The sequence below is a fragment of the Eumetopias jubatus genome, unplaced genomic scaffold (assembly GCF_037043125.1).
Source record: "Eumetopias jubatus isolate StellerSeaLion01/CBP00866 unplaced genomic scaffold, mEumJub1_p1.0 scaffold_4, whole genome shotgun sequence".
NCBI lineage: Eukaryota > Metazoa > Chordata > Mammalia > Carnivora > Otariidae > Eumetopias > Eumetopias jubatus.
The window spans coordinates 112,460,399-112,483,458 of record NW_028274810.1 but is presented as its reverse complement, the minus strand read 5'-3'; the positions used below and the strand labels follow the sequence as shown (position 1 = coordinate 112,483,458).

Below are 23,060 nucleotides of genomic sequence, written 5' to 3'. Positions count from 1 at the left end.
CCAGAAGCTGACACTGATTTCTGAATCCTGACCTCCACCTCACTCTGACAATACTGCATTTTCACATCACCCAGAGTGTGGTCGAGGGCAAATGGCTGTAGATCTCCTTAGAAAATACTCATTCACTCAACTTTCAGTAAACAATCAGAAAAAAAATCGGGGTTCAATGTACACAGTAGAATCTTACTTTTGTTTAAAATGCTGACGGTGTGTACATGTATCTGTATCCATGCAGAGAGGTCTGTAAGTTCTCTAAAAGTTCAGTAATGGTTTTGAGGAATAGGCTTCGGGTTTCTCTGCATTTTCTAATTTACATAAATGAATATGCATTTTTGTGCAACAGGATGCATGTAATGTGGACCTTGGGAGGTTCCCCACAAAGCACTAGACAGGACTTAGAGTCCAGGGTGGTCTTCTGAGCCGCAGTGGTGAAAACGCCCTGTCCCAGAGCCATGGTTAGGAGTCCATGAAGCCAGATGGGCTCCGATGCCATCCGCCCAGCACAGAGCCCCAGTGCCTGGTGACAGACAACCCCGGGGCCACCGGAGCTCAGTGGAAGCCAGGTAACACTGCAGCCACACTTAGTATTTTAAACGATTTCTTGCCCACCGTCCCCCTTCCACCTCCTACTGTTTGTGCAATGTGTTGTGTGCATTTTTAAAACCCCAAACCATCACAAGAATGTGGGTGGCTATGTGGCAGTAATTCAAATTTGATAAGACAATTGCATTGTGTTTACAAAACCAACTAAACATACATCTTACACGTAAACAATGTGGACCGCCGGCCCCCCACCTCTATTTACCGCTGTGCTGCCCTGAAGGCAGGCGGCCAGGGACGGGTTAGAGTCAGGAACGGTGACACCTAACATCTCCACCATGCTGCCAGGCTATCAGGAAACAGGGGAAGGGGAGGCAGGGCCGAGGCAAGTGCAGTGAGCTTTAACCACACGGGGCCCCGGCTGCATTTAAGCAGTGATGAGAGCATTCCATCGGCTGAGTGCCGCAACATCGCAGCTAACACTACAAACATCTGGGGGCACCTGGGTGGCTCAGTCGTTGGGCGTCTGCCTTTGGCTCAGGTCATGATCCCGGGGTCCTGGGATCGAACCCCGCATCGGGCTCCCTGCTCAGTGGAGAGCCTGCCTCTCCCTCTCCCTCTGACTCTCCACCTGCTTGTGTTCCCTCTCCCTGTCAAATAAATAAATAAAATCTTAAAAAAAAAGAAAAAAAGCTACAGACATCTGAAGGCCATCCCTCCCTGCTCCATGTTACAGGAGAGCCTCCCCCACTCACCCCTCCCACCCACGTCCCTCAGGTAGAGGGGCCCTTGGCTTCTGGTGCAGCAGCATGTGAGGTGGGCGGGCGCAGGGGAGGGGTGGGAGGAGGCTGTGCCTTGTCCCTGCCACTGTCCAGCCCGGCCCACAGGGGGCACGGCTCCTCGATTTGATCTCCTCACAACTGACCTGTGATCTCTGGGAGCCAGGCCCTACTCATGATTTGGGGATGGGCAGGAAGCCCCTGAGAACTCCTTTCCTCCCACTTGCAGCCCTTCCATGGGACCTTGACCAGCTGGCCATGGAGAGCAGCCCACGGGGCTCTGGGACAGCAAGGGCAGTCTGGCGCTCACATGCAGAGCGTCTCCAGGCAGCACCACTCAAGCCGCCTCCACCACTGCCCCTGCCAGAGAGCGTCTTCTGAAATAATCATGCGATGACAACAAAGGAAAGACCACAGAGCAGTGACCGGCACTGAGCCCTTGCCGAGCCTGCAGCTCTGGGCTGAGCCTCTTGGTGACTCCCTACATCCTACAAGAGCCCAGTCCACGTAGCTACTACAGTCTCTGTGGAGCCCCGTCACTGTGTCCACGCTGCGATCCGTACCGTCACCCGCAAATAGGAGACGGACACAGCTCCAGGGTGGGGGACGTGTCGCAGTCACACTGCTGGGGAGCAAACCCAAGGAGGCCTGGCTCCAGGATTCCCGCCCCACTCACTGTTCGTATCTGTGACTGAGCACTGGACCATGACACTGCTCTGCTTTCAGAGACCCTCCCGACAGGGTGGCACCCACGTCCCTTTGCTGGGTACGCCGGGTTCCTTGTGAGCTGGCCCTTCTGCACACATCCCTTCCTCACCTTCTGCATGCCACGGCTGCCGCGTCCTGGAATGTTCCAGCCCCAGGCCCCTGAGGTTGGCTCTGCCCAGACGTCACTGTACCATTTCACATCCACTCGTCCTGGAAGGGCTGGTTCAAGGCTCATTTCCTGATGACCATAAATGACCCTGCGTCAGCCCTGTCCCCCTGGACTCCACAATCCCACAACACTGAGTGCTCCCCTAGGACAGGGTCTCACTGTCTAAATTCTGCCCTCTGTCTCCAGCACCTGGAAGACACCCTGACACAAAGTACTCAGAAGGTGCGGGGTACCGTGTGTCTGGCCAAAGAAAGTGCGAGCAGGGCCTCACACAGACACTGGCACCCTGCGCCCGTGGCAGGGTCAGCCTCAGTTGCCAAAATGTGGAAGCGACCCAAGCATCTGTCCACCAACGGATGGATGGATACACACGGTGTGGTCCATCCCTACAATGGGACGTTATGCAGCCTTAGAAAGGAAGGCAATTCTTACATCTGTTCCAACCCCGATGAGTGCTGAAGACATGCTGATTGAAATGAGCCAGCCACGAAAGAGCCAGCCCTGGATGATGCCGTTTGCACGCAGGCCTTGAGCCACCAAGTGCAGGGACACAGAAAGGTGGAGGGTTGGGCCAGCAGCTGGGGGAGGTGCGGGGAGCTAGTGTTGAAGGAGTCTGCAGCTTCAGATGGGGAAGAGAAAGTTCTGGAGAAGGATGGCGGGGATGGGTGCCCAGTGAAGTGAATGCTCTTAAAGCCACAGAACTGCACACTTAAAAATGGTGAAAAGGGTACATTTTCATTGTGTATTTTACCACAGTTTGTTTAAAACGGGAGAAAATGCAAGCCTCTTGTGACACCGCTCCCCTGCCCTCACACACGGCTGGGTCTCCTGCTCTCGCAACCCCTCGGGTCCCAAAAGCAAAAACGTGAAGTCTCAGCCCTGCGTCCGAGGCCCCTCTCTGCAGGGAGGGTATGAACCTGTCCGAGGAAGGGCAGGCACAGGATGCTCATGATACTCCCTCTGTCTGGGAGCCTCTCACGGGTTCCTGCTGTGCCCTAGACACTGTTCCGTGCACTGGGCGTGCGGCTATCTCAGCCGCTTGGTGTTCTCAAACCAGCAGGTCTGACACGCCCTCGCCCGTCTTCGACTCTGCCGTGAATTACCATTAAGAACACCCACTGTGTGCCACGCACTGTGTTTAGAGCTCCGTATTTCTTCACCTCTGACCCCTGCAACACCATGAAATAGGTTATGATACAGAGAAAACAGGTTGACTGCGCTCAGAGACACGACAGCAGCAACCCCTGTTCTGGCGAGGCAGGGCCATGATCACTCCCCGAGGCAGGGCCATGGTCACTCCCCGAGCACCCAGGAGCGGGCTGATCTGGGCACCAGTGACAGACGGGGAACTGGGAGCCACAGAAGTATAGTGACTCTTCGGGTACCGCCAAGCCATTTAGGACCTGCCCTAGAACCTCCTCAGCTCACCATCCACAGGAATATCTATCCATCCCTGCTCTGACCTCTAAATTCGTGTAGACAGCTACAAAGAAAGCAAAAGGCACAGCCTCCTTTCAGATCAGAGAAGGGGGGTGGTGCTTTAACCTGCACTTGTAACAAAGAGCCCTTCAGGTGACTTTAAAGGGTCCTCGGTACTCAAACTGTTCTTAGAACACAGCCATGTAGACCCCTGGGAGAGAGGAGGGCGTCGGAAAGGGTGGTTGAGTAGGAGACTGTGACACTCAGAGAGACTTCATTTTTAGCACAATGAGGTGGATAAACAAAGAATCACTTGGAGGGAAGAACACAAGAAAGGAACAGAACCAGGATCCCTCAAAGCCCAGAGTCACCAATTTTTCACGACAGGGTTCAGGTATGTCTGTTTGTCCATCTGTTTAATCAAGCATGCACGGATATCCACAAACATGTCTGCACAAGCCACACATGTGCACAGACATGCGTGCCCACAGACACACATGCCCACAGACACGCGTGCTCACAGATGCCTGCGCACAGCCATGTGTCCCCACAGACGCGCGTACCCAGACAAGCCTGCGCACAGCCACGTGTGCCCACAGACGCGCGTACCCAGACATGCCTGCGCACAGCCACGTGTCCCCACAGACGCGCGTACCCAGACATGCCTGTGCACAGCCACGTGTGCCCACAGACGCGCGTACCCAGACATGCCTGCGCACAGCCACGTGTCCCCACAGACGCGCGTACTCAGACATGCCTGCACACAGCCACGTGTCCCCACAGATGCGCGTACTCAGACATGCCTGCACACAGCCACGCGTGCATGCACAGCCACACACTTCCACAAATGTGTGCACGAAATTCAGAACCAACCACAATGAAGTCTATGTGCTTAAAGACCAGGAACATTTTCTTCCTTAAGTTTTGGCTGCAATAGACGTGCACTGGCTCCTGAAGTCTGCATGCAGTTCCTTCCTTGGAGAGTTGGTCCCACGACCATTAGTTTTAAAAGCTGAAAAGGCGTGTCCTGAGAAGGTTCTGGGAGAAACCTGGGAGGGAAGGCTGGGAAGGAGAGGAGGCTTCCTTGCCCACTGCAGGGCCTTCTGACCCCAGAGCCGGCCACAGAGGGAACTAACTCTCATGACACCCTGGGTTTTCGGTCTTGGGAGGTGCAGGCAAGAAGGAACACGAGGCATGAATCTGCTGGTTCCTTCTCAGCTGCCACCATCCTTAAGACAGCCTCCACGAGCAGCCACACGAAGGTGAGGACACCCTGACCTCAGCTTCCCAAACACACAGCTCTATCCCCAGGGCCACAGGTGAACCTTGAAGGACCTTGGGGCTCCAGAGCTAACTCCATCCCACCTCTGCTTTCTGTTTGCAGCCCCCAGGGCTGACCTGAAGCTGCAGGACCTGTGCTCACCTCCCACGCTGAGCCTTGGCACGCACGGGGAAATGAGTGTGGCAGGGCCAGCCTCCACTATGAGACCCGCTCTGGCACCCTACCCTGCTTTCTCACCAGCCAACGTCCAAAGGGTAAGACTGTCAGAATGTTCTGCTCTTCCTTGCCCTTGACCAAGCCCTGATCACTCTGCTACCTCCCACCCCAGACCACCATGTCCCCTTGGAACTCTCATTTTGCGATCAGCAAAAGCCCTCAAATGTCCCCTGTGTCTCCTTGTCATTGAGTGAAAGCCTGCACCCCCGCCGGCTCCCTCCAGCCCTCTGCAGCGGGCACCGGTTTCGTAAAATCTCAGCTGCATATGGCTGGACTCAGAGGTGGTGTCTGGGAGTTTCTGGCTCCCGTGGCCACTTTCAGACCACTGGGGCCCCAGCCCCTTGTCCAAGCGTTACCCGTGAGCCTGTGCCACTTAGGCATCCCTCCCCATCCCGCCTTTCCCTGCTGTCCACGGACCTCCTCCTGGGACCTGGGGCAGCCAGCCCACCCACCATGTGCGTCTCTGGTTCATGGCTACTCTCCTGGTTTGGGACAGGACATCAGATTCCCCAGGCCCCTGAGTTCCTCACCGCCAGAGACTCCATCTCTCCTCCAATCTATCTCTACAATTCTGTCGCACTCTGGTCTTTTTAATAACACAAACTCCTCAGGACCCAAAGCACCTCCGTCTGCATTCCTTCCCAGGCCACAACCCCCTGCCTCCTTCGCTTGTTCAAAGGGCAGCTACACGGACACGGTCATATTCTCGAATCCCTACTCAGAGGCCTCACATGGAAGCCAGACCCCTGCTCTGCTTGAAGGGAAGGGGATGGGTGCAGAAGGAGGCGGTAGGTTTTCATCTGGGAGAGCGGCGGGGGGGGGGGGGGGGGGGGAGGGTCCTTCTGGCTGTTAGAAGGGAGCCTGGCTGGCTCAATCAGAAGAGCATGCAACTCTCGATCTTGGGGTCGTGAGTTCAAGCCCCGCACTGGGTGTAGAGATCACTAAAAATAAATAAATACAGCTAAACAAAAATAAAATGCCAAGTGCACCATGTATCTCCCCGTTATTCCTTCTCTGTATGAAGCACAGAGTTGCTATGTACTCACGGCCTGTCTGGTGGCATCAGTGCCGAGATCCACCAGTGAGGAGAACAGATAAAACCCCTGTCCTGGGGCAGCTTCCCTGTCTGGCGGGGGGCGGCGGGGGGAAGACAAAAATACAGATGTCACAGATGAGCTGGTTCCGCGGTTTGCTGGTGGGTTAGAGGCAGGGAGCTGCAGGTGTGAAGGGTAGCCAGAGAAGGCCATCTAAACAAAGACTTAATGGGAGTTGAGAATCTACATACCGGGAAGAATGTTCCAGATAGAGCGGGGCGTCCCACGGGCCACAGAGGTCCATGTAGGAGGAACAGGACAACGGCTGGAGTGGCCAGAGGGTCAGGAAAGGCCTCATGGGACATCACCAGGGCTTGGGCTTCTGTTCCGAGGGAGGCGGGGAGTCAAGTCCTCGGGGAGTTTGGTGCGGAGAAGTGCCACTCCCTGGCTCAGCTTCTAAAAGGACCCTCTGGCCGCTGGGCTGACAACACAGGGGGAGTGGGGACAGGGAGGGCCCAGAGAGAGCAGTGGCAGGCACCAGGAGGGCTGACATGTGAGCAGTGAGGACCGTGGGGAGAGCAGCTGGGTCTGGGATCTGGTGCATGTAAGTCCCCCCCCCCCCAAAGAGGTATGTTCAAATCCTAAACCCCAGGCCCTGAGAATGTGGCCTTATTTGGAAATAGGATCTTGAAACAGGTATTCAAGTTGAAATGAGGTCATTAGGCTGGGCCCTAATCCAGTGATTGTTGTCCTTACTAAAAGGGGAAATTTGTTTTTTGTTTTTTGTTTTCTTGGGCTTGTTTTTTTTTTTTTTTTTTTGAGAGAGAGAGAGAAAGTGCAAATGGGGAGAGGGGCAGAGGGAGAGGGAGAGAGAGAATCTCAAGCAGACTCCCCGCTGAGTGCAGAGCCTGATGAGGGGCTTGATCCCACAACCCTGAGATCATGAACTAAGCTGAAATCAAGAATCAGACGCTCAACCAACTGAGCCACCCAGGCGCCCCTGGAAAGGGGAAATTTGGACACAGGACAGACACGCACAAGCGAAGGTGAGGTTTGGAGACACAGGGAGGACACCATGTGAGGATGGAGGCAGAGTGCAGGGATGCATCTCCGCAAACCTAAGATTACCAGACGACCCCCAGAAGCCAGGACAGAGGCCTGGAAGGGACTGACTCCGCCAGCACCTTGAGCTCAGACTTTTGGACTCCAGGCCTGTGAGACAATGCCGTTCTCTTGTGTAAGCCACCCCGTGTCCAGCACTCCGCTGGGCAGCCCTGGGAAGCCAATACACCAAGTCCTGCCTTTGATTAACGGGGAGTTCTTTCCTGCAAGTCCTAGAAGGGACCCCGGACTCCTTGACGTGACACTCTAGGTGGCCACCACACTGGAGCAGGGAATACACAGCCCCCTCCCCTGTGCTTGTCAGCTGCAACCTTCGCTTCTCTATTCCTTTCATTCAGTTAACACCTGACAAGCTACTACGATGAATCAGGACCAGTTACAGACACCTGAGTGACATCAGTGAACACACCAGGCGTCCCTCCTTCCAGGAGCTTACAGCCCACAGTGGGGGTGAGGGGAAGGCAGACACCACCAAAATCATACCAATAGAGTAAGGTAACAGCCTCCACAGGGCGGGGAGAGCCGCTGGGGGACGGCGGTTTGGAGAGAAGGTCAGGGCAGGTGTTTCAAGTTGGATGTCCTGATAAAGAGTCTCTGAGTTGGAGATGTGCATGTTGAGGCATGATCTCAGGAACGTCCCCATGGGGGAGTGAGGAAGGTAGGACTGGAGGGTGGGAGAGATGGATGGAGATGTAACTGCAACAGGAGATTCGGTCAATCCATGGGAGCCCAGAACCTGGGATGGTCCATCAGAGATGCCCCTGATCACGGCAAGGGGGACAGGCCTTTGCAGCACTCATCCACCAGTCACTGGATATCAACGCCCCAGAGCAGGGGGAGGGTGTGCATGCAACGCTGGGCAAGGTGGAGACTTCCTACGGAGGTAAACTCCCTGAGGAGGGATCCAGCTGCAGGTGCCCAGGTGCACAGCTAGAGACCCAGGGCAGCAAACCACAGGATGGGATTCCCCGCAGTGCTTTGAAAGAGTGAAGGGGAGACTCTTCCAGACTATAGGAACAGCCAGCACAAAGGCTCTACTGCAGGATCATGTCTGACACAATCAAGGAGCTACAGAGACACCTCTGTGACAGGCGGGACATGAAGGAGGGGAGCATCTGGCGCAAGGAGTCTGGCTCCGTTCACAGCAAACTAAAGAGCACAGGAGCATCACTTTAGAAGGACCATCGGGCCTCTACATTGTGGGGGACCAGAGATGACCAACGGTGGCATCAGGGAGACCAGACAGGGAAGACGATCGTACAAATCCAGATGGGGCAGATGGTGGCTTGACTGGGGCATTAGCAGTAGGGGGTGAGAAATGTCTTCTTCTGGATGCATTTTGAAGGAAGAGCCGACAGGATCTCTGGCTGCAGTGGCATGAGGTGGGAGTCAGAGAGAAGTCGAGAATTGCTCTACGATGTTGCTCTCCACAACCAGAGGACAGAGGTGCCATTAACCGAGGTGGGGTGACTGATGGAAGAGGTTTGGGAGGGAGGGTGGGAGATCGGGTGTTTGGTCTGGGTGTCGCTTGGACAGCAAGATGATAATGAGTCCAACTCGTGCTGGGCAAGTCTGAAGTCTGGAAGAGGCTGATGACATCAGCCAGGAAGCCAGTGACACTGGATGGCATTTAAACCCAGGGGACTGAACAGCCCAGGAAGTGAGCGTCCATAGAGAAGCAATGGCAATGTAATTGGTTAGAGCCTGTGACACTGAGCCGGGTGCATGTTAATAAAGGGCGGCGTTACTTTGCCTTAACTATCAAGAACCATACAGAGTCTTCTACCTGCAGTTTATCCCTTGTATTCAGTAACTACAGCTCAGCCGATGGGCCCTGGGCCCCTCCTGGGACCCAAACATCCATTCATCTTCTTTCCTTCTCTCCCTCCCTGCAGCCTCTGAACACTTGAGTCTAAAGATTTATCTCTGTTGGGTGGGGAGAAGAAGGAAGAAATCCCACCTCGGCCTCCACGCCGATGCCTAATCCTCACTGCCCGATCTGTTTTCTCAATACCCTGCGCTGGGAGAGTCTTAGGCACCATCCCAGCTGTAAATAAAGCACACTGGTTCCACTTCATTACTGTTTCTTATGGTTCCGCAGCTCACTAAGTCATGGGAAGACAGAGATCAGTGGTGGGATTTGTGCTTTATACAAGCCTTGGAAATTGCTAATCCATAGGATTTGGAGTGCGGTAAGAAACCTCTTTGTCACACGGCTCGGTAAACGTCTCCTGCACCGTCAGTGCCCTGTTCATATAAGTAGCCTCACCCAGTGATTATGCATTCAGATGGACGCCTGCCAATCCTCTTCCAACTGGACACTGATCCTCCTGCTACAATCTTGGCCCTACACGTCCAACAAATGATGTTCTGATCCAAATCTGATCACTCACCTGCTTACAACATCCCATACTCAATCCTCCTGCACCAACCCCACAAGAGAAAGTTCCAGCTCCTTGGTAGGCACTTCTGCCTCCCCCAGAGGCCCTCCCAGCACCTTCTCCCACCCCAGCAACATCAGCTCAAAAAGGGCAGCAGGTGGTGAATGGCCATGCCCCTTGGCTCTACTTGGCTTGATCACACTGAATAGCAAAGCCCAGTTCAGGAGTCTGCTCTCCCCAGTACTTGGGGAGACTTTCCTCTGCAGGGCCAGGTCGCATCTGTCTGCGTACCAGGCTCTCTGGCTCCACGCTCCCATCATACAAACAAACTATTCTGACAAAGGTGAACCTTGACCACCTGAGGCCAAATTCAGGACACTCTGGGTCCCCATACCCTTTGATCAGTCTGCAACATGCGACCCTGGGGATGCTCCCTCCTTCAGGCTCTCCCCTTTCTTCACTTATGCGATTTCTCCACTCTTTTGGTGCTTCTGACACCTCCTCAACAGCTTTAGCTCAGACACTTTTGCATGTTTCCTCACCTTCAGATGTATTGAAATGGTGATTTTTCTCTTGGAGTCTGCCTTGCCAACAGAGTAAAGAACAGTGTTGATCGTCCTGGCTTTGCAGACAGATAGCCATGAATTCAAACCCTGGCTCTGCTGTCGGATAGCCAGGTATATCTCCGGGCCTCAGTTTACTCATCTGGAAGATGAAAGTAATAATACCTAACTCATAGAGCTGTCAGTAGCCCCAGGCGAACTGAGGTCCTAAAGCTCCTGACACACGGTCTGAGCTCACAAAGTGTCACAAGTCACTGAACACCCATGAGCCGATGGATCCCAGCCCAGATTCCTGCCTGTCCTTGGACTCAGCTCCCTTGTGGCCTCTGGACCTGTGGACTCACGTCATCCACCCTGACTGCCCAGTTCCCCTCCCCCACACCCCCACCCCTGGCTTCATCTACTAATTCACCCAAGGGAACGCTGATTTCCACTGCAACCCTTCTCTCCCTCTCCACATTACGTAAAAGCCCCAATTCTTCCAATTCCATTTGCTCCAGGACAGAGCAAATCTTCACGATGACCGGGGTTAGCACCCCTCCCAGGTTATGGAAAAGACCACCAAACATTGAGGCACTTTCCAGGAGGTGCCACGCTTTTCCATTTCAGGGCCTTTGCACATGGGGGTCTCAATGCCTGGGGCTCCCTCCCAGTCTTTATGTGACTAGTGAGCCCCCTCTTGCAGGTAACCTGTCCTGAGGCCTCCCGGGTGAGGGGAGGGCATCCTTGTTCACACTCTGCTGTCCCGTTTGGGACGTCACTCTCTTGACTTGCATCTCTAACTCCCGCAGTCCGCTGTGAACAATTTGAGTTCATGTCTCTTTCTTCTTGTTCTGCCAGAGTTCCTAGGGCAGTGCTGAGGAGAGCCAGAGCCCAATGTCCCCTGGATGAGTACATTAACAAGTTTATAAATGCATAAACAGAGGAACAGGCAATGACAGTGATCTGCTTCACCAGGAGGGATGTGTAGGGGAACTCCATGGGAGGGAAGCCACACATTCGCTCTTGAGGAGGATGACATGAGGGCAAGTTTTAGTGGGTAAGAAAAAGGGGGAGCAAATGCTCATCTGTGAGGGTTCTATTTAGGGGAAGAACTTTTGTCATGGAGGTGTGAATATGTTTGTTTGAGAAAGTACCCCTCCTGCCTGCCCATCATTGGCCGGAAGGACTGAATTCCCAACAGGTCATCCTCTTATTATGCATGGAAGAGATGCAGTGGGTGGCCAGCAGCAAGGAAAGCAAGTCTGAGTCTGATTTGCCCTTGACAGTAGGACTCTGTAGTTCTCTCTGTAGAGGCTCCTACCCGAGCCTCTTGCTTCCTCTGCAGTGGACGGATAATACTCCTTGTCAAATTATGGGATTATGAGAGGTTATTTGTAGCGATACAGAATTTTAAAATTTTCCTCTCCAGGGAAATTCTGGTTGACTCCAGTGGGCTGAGACAGAATTCAAGAGATGACTTCATCAAATGAAAGCAAAGAGAGTTTTTCAAAGAAAGCTGAGAATTTCACCTTTTTGGGGAACACAGAGTGCGCTGGTGAACACAAACGGCCGCCTATTTTTAGAAAGAGCAGGAAAGGGCCAGCCTCCTACTGATGACACCCCTTTTCCCAAAAGTCCCCAAACAGTAACTTCAGAGACCTGAATGTCAGCAGGTGGGACTGGTGGAGGCATGGAGACCCCAGCATCAGCAGGAGGGGAAATGGTCAGACTTCTGCGGCTCCCAAGAGCTCCTCACACTGAAGGAGTGGAGATCTACTGCCTGATGCCACAGAGCCCCTGAGTCCATGCTGAATTCCTTGGAGCTCCGGACTGCGCCTTTCACAGGGGTTCAGGAGGAGAAGGAACAGAGATCTGGGAGTGAGGGCTGTTAGGCTGAAAGTCATGTCCTTCCTCAATTAACATTGCCAGGGACTTAGAAGCATGAGAGGCAGCAAAATTTAGTCATCTTCAGGGTAACTGGGTTTTGTTATCAAGCATGAAACATTTCCTAATTTTAAAATAAATGTCATGACAAATTCTAAATAATAAAATGCATTCTAGTTTTTTTAAAAAATAAAACAATGTCCAAGAAGAGAGCCCTGGTTAAGTAACTTATGGTTGAACCCTGTAAGGGAATCCTTTGTACTGATTATACATGATGTAAAGGAATGCACAGGGTTACAGGAAGTGTTCCCAACAGGGAAAGAGAAAAAACAGAGAACAAACTGGTTTATTACATTTTTGAAAGGAAAACACGTGTGCATATAAAATAGTGTTTGCTCAATGAAAGAAAAGGGAGGGAGGGAGGGAGGGAAAGAGAGGGAGTGGGGGGGCAGAGGGGGGAGGAAGAGACAGGGAAGGGGAGGGAGGGGCCGGGGAAAAGGAGAGAGAAGGTGGGAAGGAATTTTGATTATAAAAGTAATACGTGTATTGTGAAAAATGAGGAAAAGTAGAAGGAACTGTCATCATGATTCCTTCACCAGGCACAATTATCTTATTTGTGCCTATGTGTGTAATTAAACATTTAAAATGAGGAAATCTGATGAAGTGTATTTTAAAATTGCTTTTGAGCAATATTGGACAACCAATGGAACCAAACAAGAGCCATTAAGGACCTCACTCCCTTACGCCTTCTACTCTGACCCAAGATCTATTCAAAGAACCTTCAAGAAAAGAAACATCTGTGATTTAGTATATCTCTATTGACTATATTGCACCAGAGTCCCCAAAACAATTATTTCTTTAGAAATGTATTGTGCACTGGAAGATGCTCAAAGAGTAGACTTACATGTGCTCACCACACACACACACACACACACAGCAGCAGCAGCAACTACGGGAGGTGATGGGTGTATTAACTAACCCTACTGTGATCCTTTCACAATATAAACATAGGCCAAATCAGCACATGTACACCTTAGGCTTACATAACCTTACAGGTCAATGATCTCTCAACAAGGCTGGAAACAAAAAGAAAGGTGGCATTTTTATTTTGGAGATCCCAAGTATGAGGTAAAGAACAGGAAGCAGGATTTCCCCCGGTGAGGCCAATCTGAATCGGCATGGCGTCCACTTGGTTTTCCACTGGCAACTTTAAAAAAAATTTTTTTTAGGATTTTATTTATTTATTTGAGAGAGAGAAGGAGAAAGAGAGAGAGAGAGAGCACATGAGCATGGGGAGGGGCAGAGGAGAGAGAGAAGTAGACTCCCCGCTGAGCGAAGAGCTTGATTCAGGGCTGGATGCAGGGCTGCATGCAGGGCTGCATGCAGGGCTCCATCCCAGGACCCTGAGGTCATGACCCAAGCTGAAGTCAGATGCTTAGCCAACTGAACTACCCAGGCGCCCCTAAAATAATTGTAAAACCACGAGGCCTTTACCTCTTCCTGGGGGATTAGTTGTGGCGACTATTAAAGCACCTGCTTAAAACACAGGAAGGAACACCCAGTTCAGATTCCGGCTAGATCAGCGGGTCACTTCAGGCCGTCTTGACTAGCCCTGCAAGGTCTGGACTTCAGTTTAACTAGGAGCTTTACAAATATCACCTCACTGGTTTCCTGTAAAACCAGTGAAGTAACGGAGACCAGAGGTTAGCATCTTGCCCATGGGCACCTGGCTAATAACAGAAAAAACAGAATCCGAATCAAGATCTGTGCCTGTACGCCTTTCCCTCTACCACCTTCGAGACCAGAGGCCTTTTGCTCCCCTGAGAGGCCTTGGCAAGCACCACTTTGAGCTCAAAAGGAGAAAGGGCCACACTGCCCAGGGACTCCTGCCTCACCTCTGATTCCCCCTGTGGGTGGCCCTGAGTTCACCAGAAGCATGTTAATCTCTACAGGCCACACTGAGCCCCCTGGAAGGGGCTCTTCTTCACAGACCTGCTGAGCCTGTCCTCAGGCTCAGCAGTTAAGAGGATAAAAGGCTTAAAAGCAGCAGGCTCAAGAAGTCACAGATTCAAAGGTAAAAGAAGAAAAAAATGGGGCAACTGTTGACAGGAATGTGGATTTGCTAGAAAAATAATCCAGGGTCTCCCAACTACATGAATACTTGAGTAACCATCATAGGAATAATTCTAATAATGCCTTTTTACTGGGAAGGGGAGATCAGATTTTTTATTAAAACAACAATTATGGAATTTTATTCTTAGAGACCATGGAGCTGACCCACACTCCCTGTGCTAGACGGAACCCTTGACTCTGACTCTGAGGGATAAAAATCCTGATTCACACTGACTTATACAAAAGTAAAGGGTATCTGCGTTTGCACACGTGTAGAGTCATGGGCCTGAAATGGTGCATGAGATCCATGGTTTCTACGCCATGAAGATCGGACCCGCTGGCCATTCATCAGGGCGCACGCTCTGTCTCTGCAGCAAATGCACCCGTCAAGTCCCTGGAGATACTCACCGGCGGGTTCGCACACACCCTGCCCTCCCAGAACCATCTTGGCCTCTCCTTACCCAGCAAAGCTGGACATCCAATGGAGCTCTCAACCCTTTATAATCCCTACTCCCTTTCAAAAATGAGGGAATGAATGAAAAGGATGGTAACTTATTTTAATAAGAAGAAAGAGATTGTTTCTGACAGAACCAGACAAATCAATTAATTGATCTCTGGCAAGCAAAGATAATTGTATTTCTGAGTCTATTAAGGCATATCAAGGCAGTTAACTCATTTCACAGGGAGCTGGCTGTCGCCGGCCATTAGACTGTGATGGGGACATTGAGGCATAAACAAAAGATGGCATTTTCTTTCAGGAATCCCCTGACTTATGACTCAACCATTTTCACTCTGGTAGAGAAAAGGCAGGTAAGTTTGTTCAAAGGGCATTTCAATCCTAATAGTTCCGTGAGTGTCTGACCTTAGACATCAGATCTGATAATACTGATTGCAGGTCTTTCTGTGGGTAGGACAGAATGTATCTGTAACCATCTGAAACCTTGGGGCAGAGAATCTCCTAAGTGAGATTGTAGAGGAAGTGTGTAGGAAAGGCCAGAAGATGAAGCTCAACGTTAGGGAAAACCCTCGCTCAGAACGAAAGCCAGTTTGGGACGCCTGGGTGGCTCAGTCGTTAAGCATCTGCCTTCAGCTCAGGTCATGATCCCAGAGTCCTGGGATCGAGCCCCACATCAGGCTCCTTGATCCGTAGGGAGCCTGCTTCTCCATCTCCCACCTTCCCTGCTTGTGTTCCCTCTCTTGCTGTATCTCTGTCAAATAAATAAATAAATAAAATCTTAAAAAAAAAGAAAGCAAGCCAGTTTGATGTAGAGCTTTGTCTGAATTAAAATGAAATTTAAATACATTTTCAAGGACAAGTGTTGGCTCCCTTGGGAATGAAGACTCACACGCTCCTAAGTATAAATGAGATATTAATAAATTGATGACTACAAATATTCACATAGTGGGGGGTTATACTTGTGTACTTTTTACTTGTTCACTTAAGTATTTCCTTACGAGAAAACTGTTGTAAATGAAGTAAGACCTTCCTTTCTGCTTTCCAGCTTCCAGAATCCACACTGGAAAGCTAACACGGAATCTCCACGGGCTTTTGAGCAGGAGGCATCCACGTGCAAAGGGAGGCAAGGTCCAGTCTCCTACTGGGGAAGCAGAGATGCCACAGTCCTGCTAAGAAGGAAGGGAACTGGGTCTATTCTTTTTGGAAGAAGGGTCTCCAAGCAAGGCCGAGGTTATTCAGCGTCTGGACTCTTCCCTTGGTCCTAACCCCATCATTCTCCACCTGGGAACCACCTGGGCAACTTTACTAGTGCTGGTGCCTAGGGTTCCCACCCCAAAAATCGCTATTTAATTAGCCTAGAGGGTAGATTTTTTGGTTCTGCAGATGACTGTAGCACACAGTCTAGGATGATACTGTCATAGAAACTTCCTGTGCTGCTCCCCCAGACTCAGCTGGAGAACATGGGAAGACGTGGTTTTCTGAGCCTCATGACCAGCAATTCTGACTTGGTCGGTCTGGGACAGGGCCATGAGTCTGCAACTCTAACAGCAGTGTAATGGGGATGCTGTAGCCCACAGGCCACACTCTGAGATGCACTGATGTAAATAGTACATCAGGAATTAGGAACTGTTTTCTCATTGTTGGTATCATTTAATAAAGATCCATGTGACCCCCATCTGAGTTGCAGGAAGTTCTCAAAGAAGCAGAAAATTCCACCAGGGCAAACACAAGCTGTTATGGATCTCCGAGGAGATGCCAGGCTCTGTTCCGGGCCGGACACAGGCCATAGAAAGTCAGGTAAGATCAGGTCCTTAGCCTTAAGAAGCCTCAAGCCAGTGGACGAGAAGACAAAGCCAGACAGGCCATCACCACCATTCCCTTCTGCAGCCTGGCCCTGTCCCCCACCACTGCCATCTCAGAACGTCTGTGGCACTGACATTAACATCCCTGTAATCACCAGTCTAACAAGAGACAGGCTGCAGTAAGTTCCATGATCCTCCACTCCCCCCTTCTTACTCCCCCCTTCCCCGTGGCCTTCCGGGTGGATTCTGCCTCCTGACCACTGAGCCATTCTGTGGTCCTGCCCTCCCAGGGCCCCTGCACGGCTGGCTCCCACCCACCTTTCAAGCGACAGCTCTGTGCGATCTCCTCCCGGGACACCTTCTCTGACCCTGCCCACAGAGTGGCTTCCCCCTGTTGTTTCTCTTGATAGCATCCCAGGACTGTGTTTGTCACAGAACTTATCCCACATGGTGGTCACTTCCTCTTTGTGTATCTGCCTCCCTCATTAGCTGGTAAACACTCTGTGGGCAGAGTCTCTCATCTTCATGTTTCTAGAGACTATTACCATAGCATATGCTCACTTGTGTTTATTATAGTAATGACTGTGTCAGCGGATGGCGGAATAAAACATATGAGAGGCAGGCTTTTAAAAATATGGGAATGAGGGATTCCTATAAACTGGGCTGAATACAGTAGATAACTATCAGTAAACAAATAGTCTGGACAGGAGATTATATTTAAGCTAGAACTTAATAGGGTAGAATCTTCAAGGTAGATATTACAAGGAGGAGGGTCAAGAATGATCTGAGCACAGGGCGCCTGGGTGGCTCAGTTGGTTAAGCGACTGCCTTCGGCTCAGGTCATGATCCTGGAGTCCCGGGATCGAGTCCCACATCGGGCTCCCTGCTCAGCAGGGAGTCTGCTTCTCCCTCTGACCCTCTTCCCTCTCGTGCTCTCTATCTCTCATTCTCTCTCTCTCAAATAAATAAATAAAATCTTTAAAAAAAAAAAAAGAATGATCTGAGCACAGATGATAAAGTGCAGAAGTTTAAGGTCAAACCATTCAGGTTTTGCACACTAAGCTGGATGAGAGCATGAGCAAGCTGGAGGGTTGTAAAGAGGAAACCGATGTGGTCACATCAGTATTAGTAGTAATGACAAGTTAGATAGCGTCTACTAGATACCAGGCACCATGTTAGGTGCTCTACATATAGTAGTTCATGCAATCAATACCATAAAACTTCTGATTACCCCGTGAGACTGTGTCATCACCATTTTACAGGTGACAAAATGGTGGCTTAAAGGGACATTTTCACGCTCTCAGAGCCTACAAGGGGCAGAGTGTGGCTTAACATTCAGGTCTGACCCCCCCAAGCCAGGCTCCCCAGTGTCTCCCTGCCCCTGCCCTTTTTGTCAGGATGAGTCTTGCTGCCAAGCATGGGTTGACAATTCCCAATGCCTATTGACTGGTTTCAGGAGATTCTTTTCCTTGGAGAATTTGCTTCAGTCAATATAGACTTTGGATAAATGCAAGTTGACTGTTTGCTCACAGCAAACATCACCAAAAGGCAATATGCGTTCTGGGACTAGAAAAACCATCCACAAATGTAAATGTGCTAGAAGCAAGCAATCGCTTGCTAGAAGCAAGCAATCGGGGCAGAATCTCATGTAATACTCTCAGTTCTGCATCCACGTGGTTCTGACACAACATCTCACAACGAATCAAGAGGGACTGTCTACCTGGCCAAAAAGGGCAATGATGATGTAGAACGTCGGGTTGGAGGTACAAGGGGCATGTCTCATTATCTGGAGAAACTGCTGGAATGGGGATGCCCACAGGCAAGTGCAGTCTGAGGAAGGGCACTTTCCTTCCTTTGCAACCCCTAACTCTAATTTCTACCACCCAAGGTCCTTTGGAGCACATCCTCACACCTAAAAATGGGCCAGCCTCCCCAAATGCTGCCTTCTTTCTCTTCAATGACACATGGAAATCCTCCATTTTCTTTCATGTGGGACACACCTCATCCACTAGGCTTGAATTGCAATCATCACCTCCCCGCGGAGTGTTTGCTGGGTAAAGTAACGACATCTCTCTGTCAACATGGCTCCTGTGGGGTTCAGAGCGGGAAAATCCTTGGTGATCGAGCAGCATGAACCTGGAAGATGCAGAATCCTGGCTGGTACCACATCTGGCCTGTCCATGGCTCTCTACAGCCTGGACCCAGGGGACTGGGGACTCTTAATTTCAAGTTATTACTGCTGACAGGGCTCTAGAGATCTAAGAACCCACTCCATCCCCCTAAGAGGTCTGACTGCCTTCATCAAAATGATGCCCCAGCCTGTTCATGGCCATGGCTGCTATGAAGCCCACTGCAAGCATATTGATCATAAGATTATGCCCTCATCCACATCAAAGTACCATCACAATGAAGTGCTAGCATGGAGAGCTGGAAGAAATTTGTGAGAACCTTGTTCCACTAGACCCAAGGTCACCAACTGCCAGTGATTTCATACTTACAGTAAAAATATCTTCAAGCATGCAACCCCAGTATACGTATATTTATTTATAAATATACCCGCACGACCGCATACTCCTATGCAATATGTATTGTAAGTACAGAAAAGGATGTTTTAAAAGATGAGATAAGGAATGTAATAATCCATGTTTTAAAAATTAATTCCTTTTTATATTAAAGGAACACATAACCTTTTTGCTGTTACTAAAAATATGCCTATTACAGTGATTCGATGTTCTGGTTTTAATTTAGTTTAATTAAATATTAGACTTTGGTGGTGAGCATGGCTACACAAGAAAACTCCCCAAAACACACAGACCCCTAGAGGATCTTAGGCTGGCTGAGTGGGTCATGGTTTCCACACTCATCTTGTAAACTCCTTAACCAACTGGACAGGGCCCTTTTCCAGTTCTGGATGTGTCCCTTGAAATGTCCTGCTAATGGTGACGATTTCATACAAGACTTAGTCAGTACCTGAAGGCCCAGAATACCATTAGGATAAAGTGTATTATGAACAATTATGGTTACAAATCCACATATCAAAGAGTTCTTTAAGTAAGTTCAAATTTCTCAGCCTACTTATTTTTGAATCTGATCAGCTTGTCATTCAATCTCAGTGTGTGTATGAACAGGCTTGTGCAGGAGAAGACCAGTGGGGTTCTGTGATTTCCTGCTGTTTGCAATACTTTCATTAGTAATATTACCTTCAATTCATAATTGCTTTATAGTATTTGTTTTTAAGGCACTTGCTACTTTAGGGGGGTTAGTGTAGTTAAAAGTAGAAAACAATTTACAGATGTGCATAACTGCCCAGTCCAAACTGTAGTATTTTGCAACATGAGGGTGATGTCATCAACTCATCTGTGCTGTGGGACACCCTTTTATTTGAGGCCAGAGTTACTGAGTAGAACTCAAGACTGTGTGCCATATGGACACAAAAGATTTCCAGGGTCAGCCTGGATTCTAATTATTAATGGAGCTTGATTTCTCTCTGATTTTTGATGAGAACAGTTATGTTAGTGGAAGTTTTAATATTTTTTTCCCACATCCTGATGAATGTTTTGTGCAGCCCTGGGGAGAAGGCAGCCCACTTTGGAGGTCAGGCTTACATCACAGAAACAAGCAACTCAGCCCCATATCCCCCCTCTGCCATGTTAGAGGTGCGGATTGTTCCACCACCCTGATCCCAAGTTACCCATCAGGCAAAATAAAGATATTATCACTCATGCTATGGTTGGTGATGAGGATTTAGGAAATAATCAGTAGAAGTATCTAACACTATGATAGACACATGACATTCTCAAACGTGAACAGCAGAATGTGGGGGGTACCAAAGGGGCTCTAGGAAGCAGAAACCAAGCCATGACTCAGGAGGCGGGGCCCCAAGCCCAGATTTTTCTCACTCTACCACCCAACTTCTGATCAAGCGAGGCGGTGCAGACCCATGGTGATGAGCTTCTGCAGGATGCACAGAGCTTTACTTCCTCAAAACTCAGCTCCAGAATCCCGACCAGAACCCTTCATGGGCCCGGTCCCTGCAACATAGCTGGCCCCAGGATCATTGCCTGTGCCCCGCACCACCTGATTCAGGTCACTTACTAAAATGGCCCGGTCACCGAATCACACCTCATGTAACAAGGGGTCATCATATACAAGAGGTACTAGAAGCATGAACTTCAGAGCGATCCTTTTGAAACTGGAGCCTGACCCGGGTGGCAGATGGTAGAAGTGTGAGATGGTCTCTACTTCTCCGCCCTGAATCCAGACTGTCCTTGCACTTGGCTTTGGTCAGCAGAAGGCCACGGAAACCCCCCTCTGTGAGTCTGAGGCTAGCTAGCAGGACGTTGTGTTGTGTGTGTTTCCACTCCTGCTTGGAGGGCTTATCTGCCGCCTCCCAGTCTAGGGCCCAGTCCTGGAGCAAACCGTGGTGAGGGTGGCCAGGCCTGCTCCAGCTCAGCAGAACTGCCCAACTCGACCAGGCTCAACCTGCCTGCCCTCAGAATCAGAAGCTAAATGGAGGGCTGCAGTTTTAAGCCACTACGGTTAAGGGTGGTTCGTTATGCAGCAAAAACAAGCCAATAGATGGAACCACTTAAAAGCATAAAGTTGAACCAAAATCAAAATGGCTGCCCTGATGCTTCAGCTAAGCTCGAATTTAAAGTAACCTTCCTCCCCCCTTCTGCAAACCTCCCCTACTCCCTTCCTGGACTTGCCTTTCAGGAACTCAGTGCAGCCCTGGAAACGACCCATAACTAACAAGGAGGCTGGCAGCTCATCCACGGTTCCTGCCAGAACCAGTTAGATCCTATATTTCCCAATAAAATGCCCCAGCCCCTTCCTCTGGGAAGCCTTGCAGTTTTTTGAAGGCCATGAGCAGCCTCATTTGCCCGGCACGGCAATAAAACTATTGCTCTTCTTTATCCCCAACTCTGTCTTGGAGTTGTATTTTGGCTCTGGAGCATGAAGGTCAGCTTTCCACAACATGGAAAACCTCCTGTTTTGCTGTTAACTTGAGCACATCACAAATTCAGTTTCTATGAACTTAGGTTTCCTTGTCTGTAACCCAGGGAAGCAGCGGGTGCCACTGGGAGTACATAGAGTCCTGCTGTGGGACTGGATGCTTCACATAACCATTCCATGTGGTTATTATTTGCAGTGACCCTGAGAGGGAAGTCTATCCTGAAGACCTACTGAGATCACACATACACAACACCAAATTCAGAACACATCCGCAAACACCGCAAGCAACTACATTTTACTTCTGTATTTAAAGAGGACATCACAAATTTTCAGTTCTTGAGAGATCTAGGCACAGGTTTTATGACATGCAGTTTTGGGGAGATGGGCGCTCCAAATATTGATGACGCAGGCACACTTTTTTCTCAGAGCTACACAAGCAAGCTTCATTGCCAATAAATCCACTTCCCTTTAAAACTGACCAATGTACATCATGGGAAGAGCAACCCAGAAGAGAGGACGTGGACGGAGGTGCAGGAGGGAGGGGAGAAATGAGCATTCTCAAGTCTGTCAATATGTGGGTGATTTTCAATTGTACTAAACTTTTGGATGTTCCACTTCACAGGAAAAATAATGAAAATCCTTTCCTCATTAATCTAAAATGTCCTACAACCTGTCCTTACCACCTCTACCTCCTGCCGGGAGAAACAGTCTCACTCACACACACACACACACACACACACACACACACACACACACAGGACCCTTGACCAACAATGGGGTTCGAGGCACCCACCACCCACCCACACCCACAGAGTCGAAAATCATGTAGGACTTTGGACTCTCCAAAAACTTAGCTACTACTAGCCTACTGTTGACCAGAAGCCTTACTGATCACATAAACAGCCAAGGACACATATTTTGTATGTTGAATGTATTATACACTGTATTCTTTCTTTTATTTAAGATTTTTTTTTAATTTATTCATTTGACAGAGATACAGAGAGAGGGGGACAATGAACTGGGAAGAGGGGGAGAGGGAGAGGGACAAGCAGGCTCCCCACTGAGCCAGGAACCCGATGTGGGGCTCGATCCCAGGACCCCAGAATCATGACCTAAGCCGAAGGCAGATGCTTAACCATCTGAGCCACCCAGGCGCCCCCACTGTATTCTTTCTTACTCTAAAGTAAGCTAGAGGAAAGAAATGTTACTGAGCAAATCATAAGGAAGAGAAATGACATCCACAGCGCTATGCTATATTTATAAATCCATGTACAACTGGACCTGCATAGCCCAAACCCATGTTGTTCAAGGGTCAACTGTATACACATGTGCGTGCACACACCAATAGATATAGTGATGCATACTTACCCTCTCTGAAAGAGATCCACATTATAAAATTTATGTAGCTCTACAGAAAACTCAACCGTTCCTTGTACTTCAGACATGATCTTTTTGGTTCATTACCTGAAAAACAAGAGAGAAATTAACAGCTTGAGATATCCCATCAGCCAAACACAGAGAGCCTGGGCTTCCACAAGGGGAACCCAATGTACCTGACCCCTGGGAGCATGGTGGGTCCACTGGATGTCATCACTCAGGGGTTCCTGTTATAGGAAAAGACACAGAGACAGAAGACACACTTAATGTCACTCAG

At 49.9% G+C, this 23,060-nt stretch overlaps 1 protein-coding gene across 1 annotated transcript in view; it reads right to left on the bottom strand.

The window, feature by feature from the left end:
* FAM135B (family with sequence similarity 135 member B) overlaps positions 1 to 22,851 on the bottom strand; it is a 173,432-nt gene extending 150,581 nt beyond the window's left edge. Inside the window, exon 1 of the mRNA XM_028105680.1 lies at positions 22,775 to 22,851. Within this exon, the coding sequence (XP_027961481.1) occupies positions 22,775 to 22,851 (77 nt within the window). The remainder of the gene's footprint in view (positions 1 to 22,774) is intronic.
* Between the last annotated feature and the right edge of the window lie 209 nt (positions 22,852 to 23,060).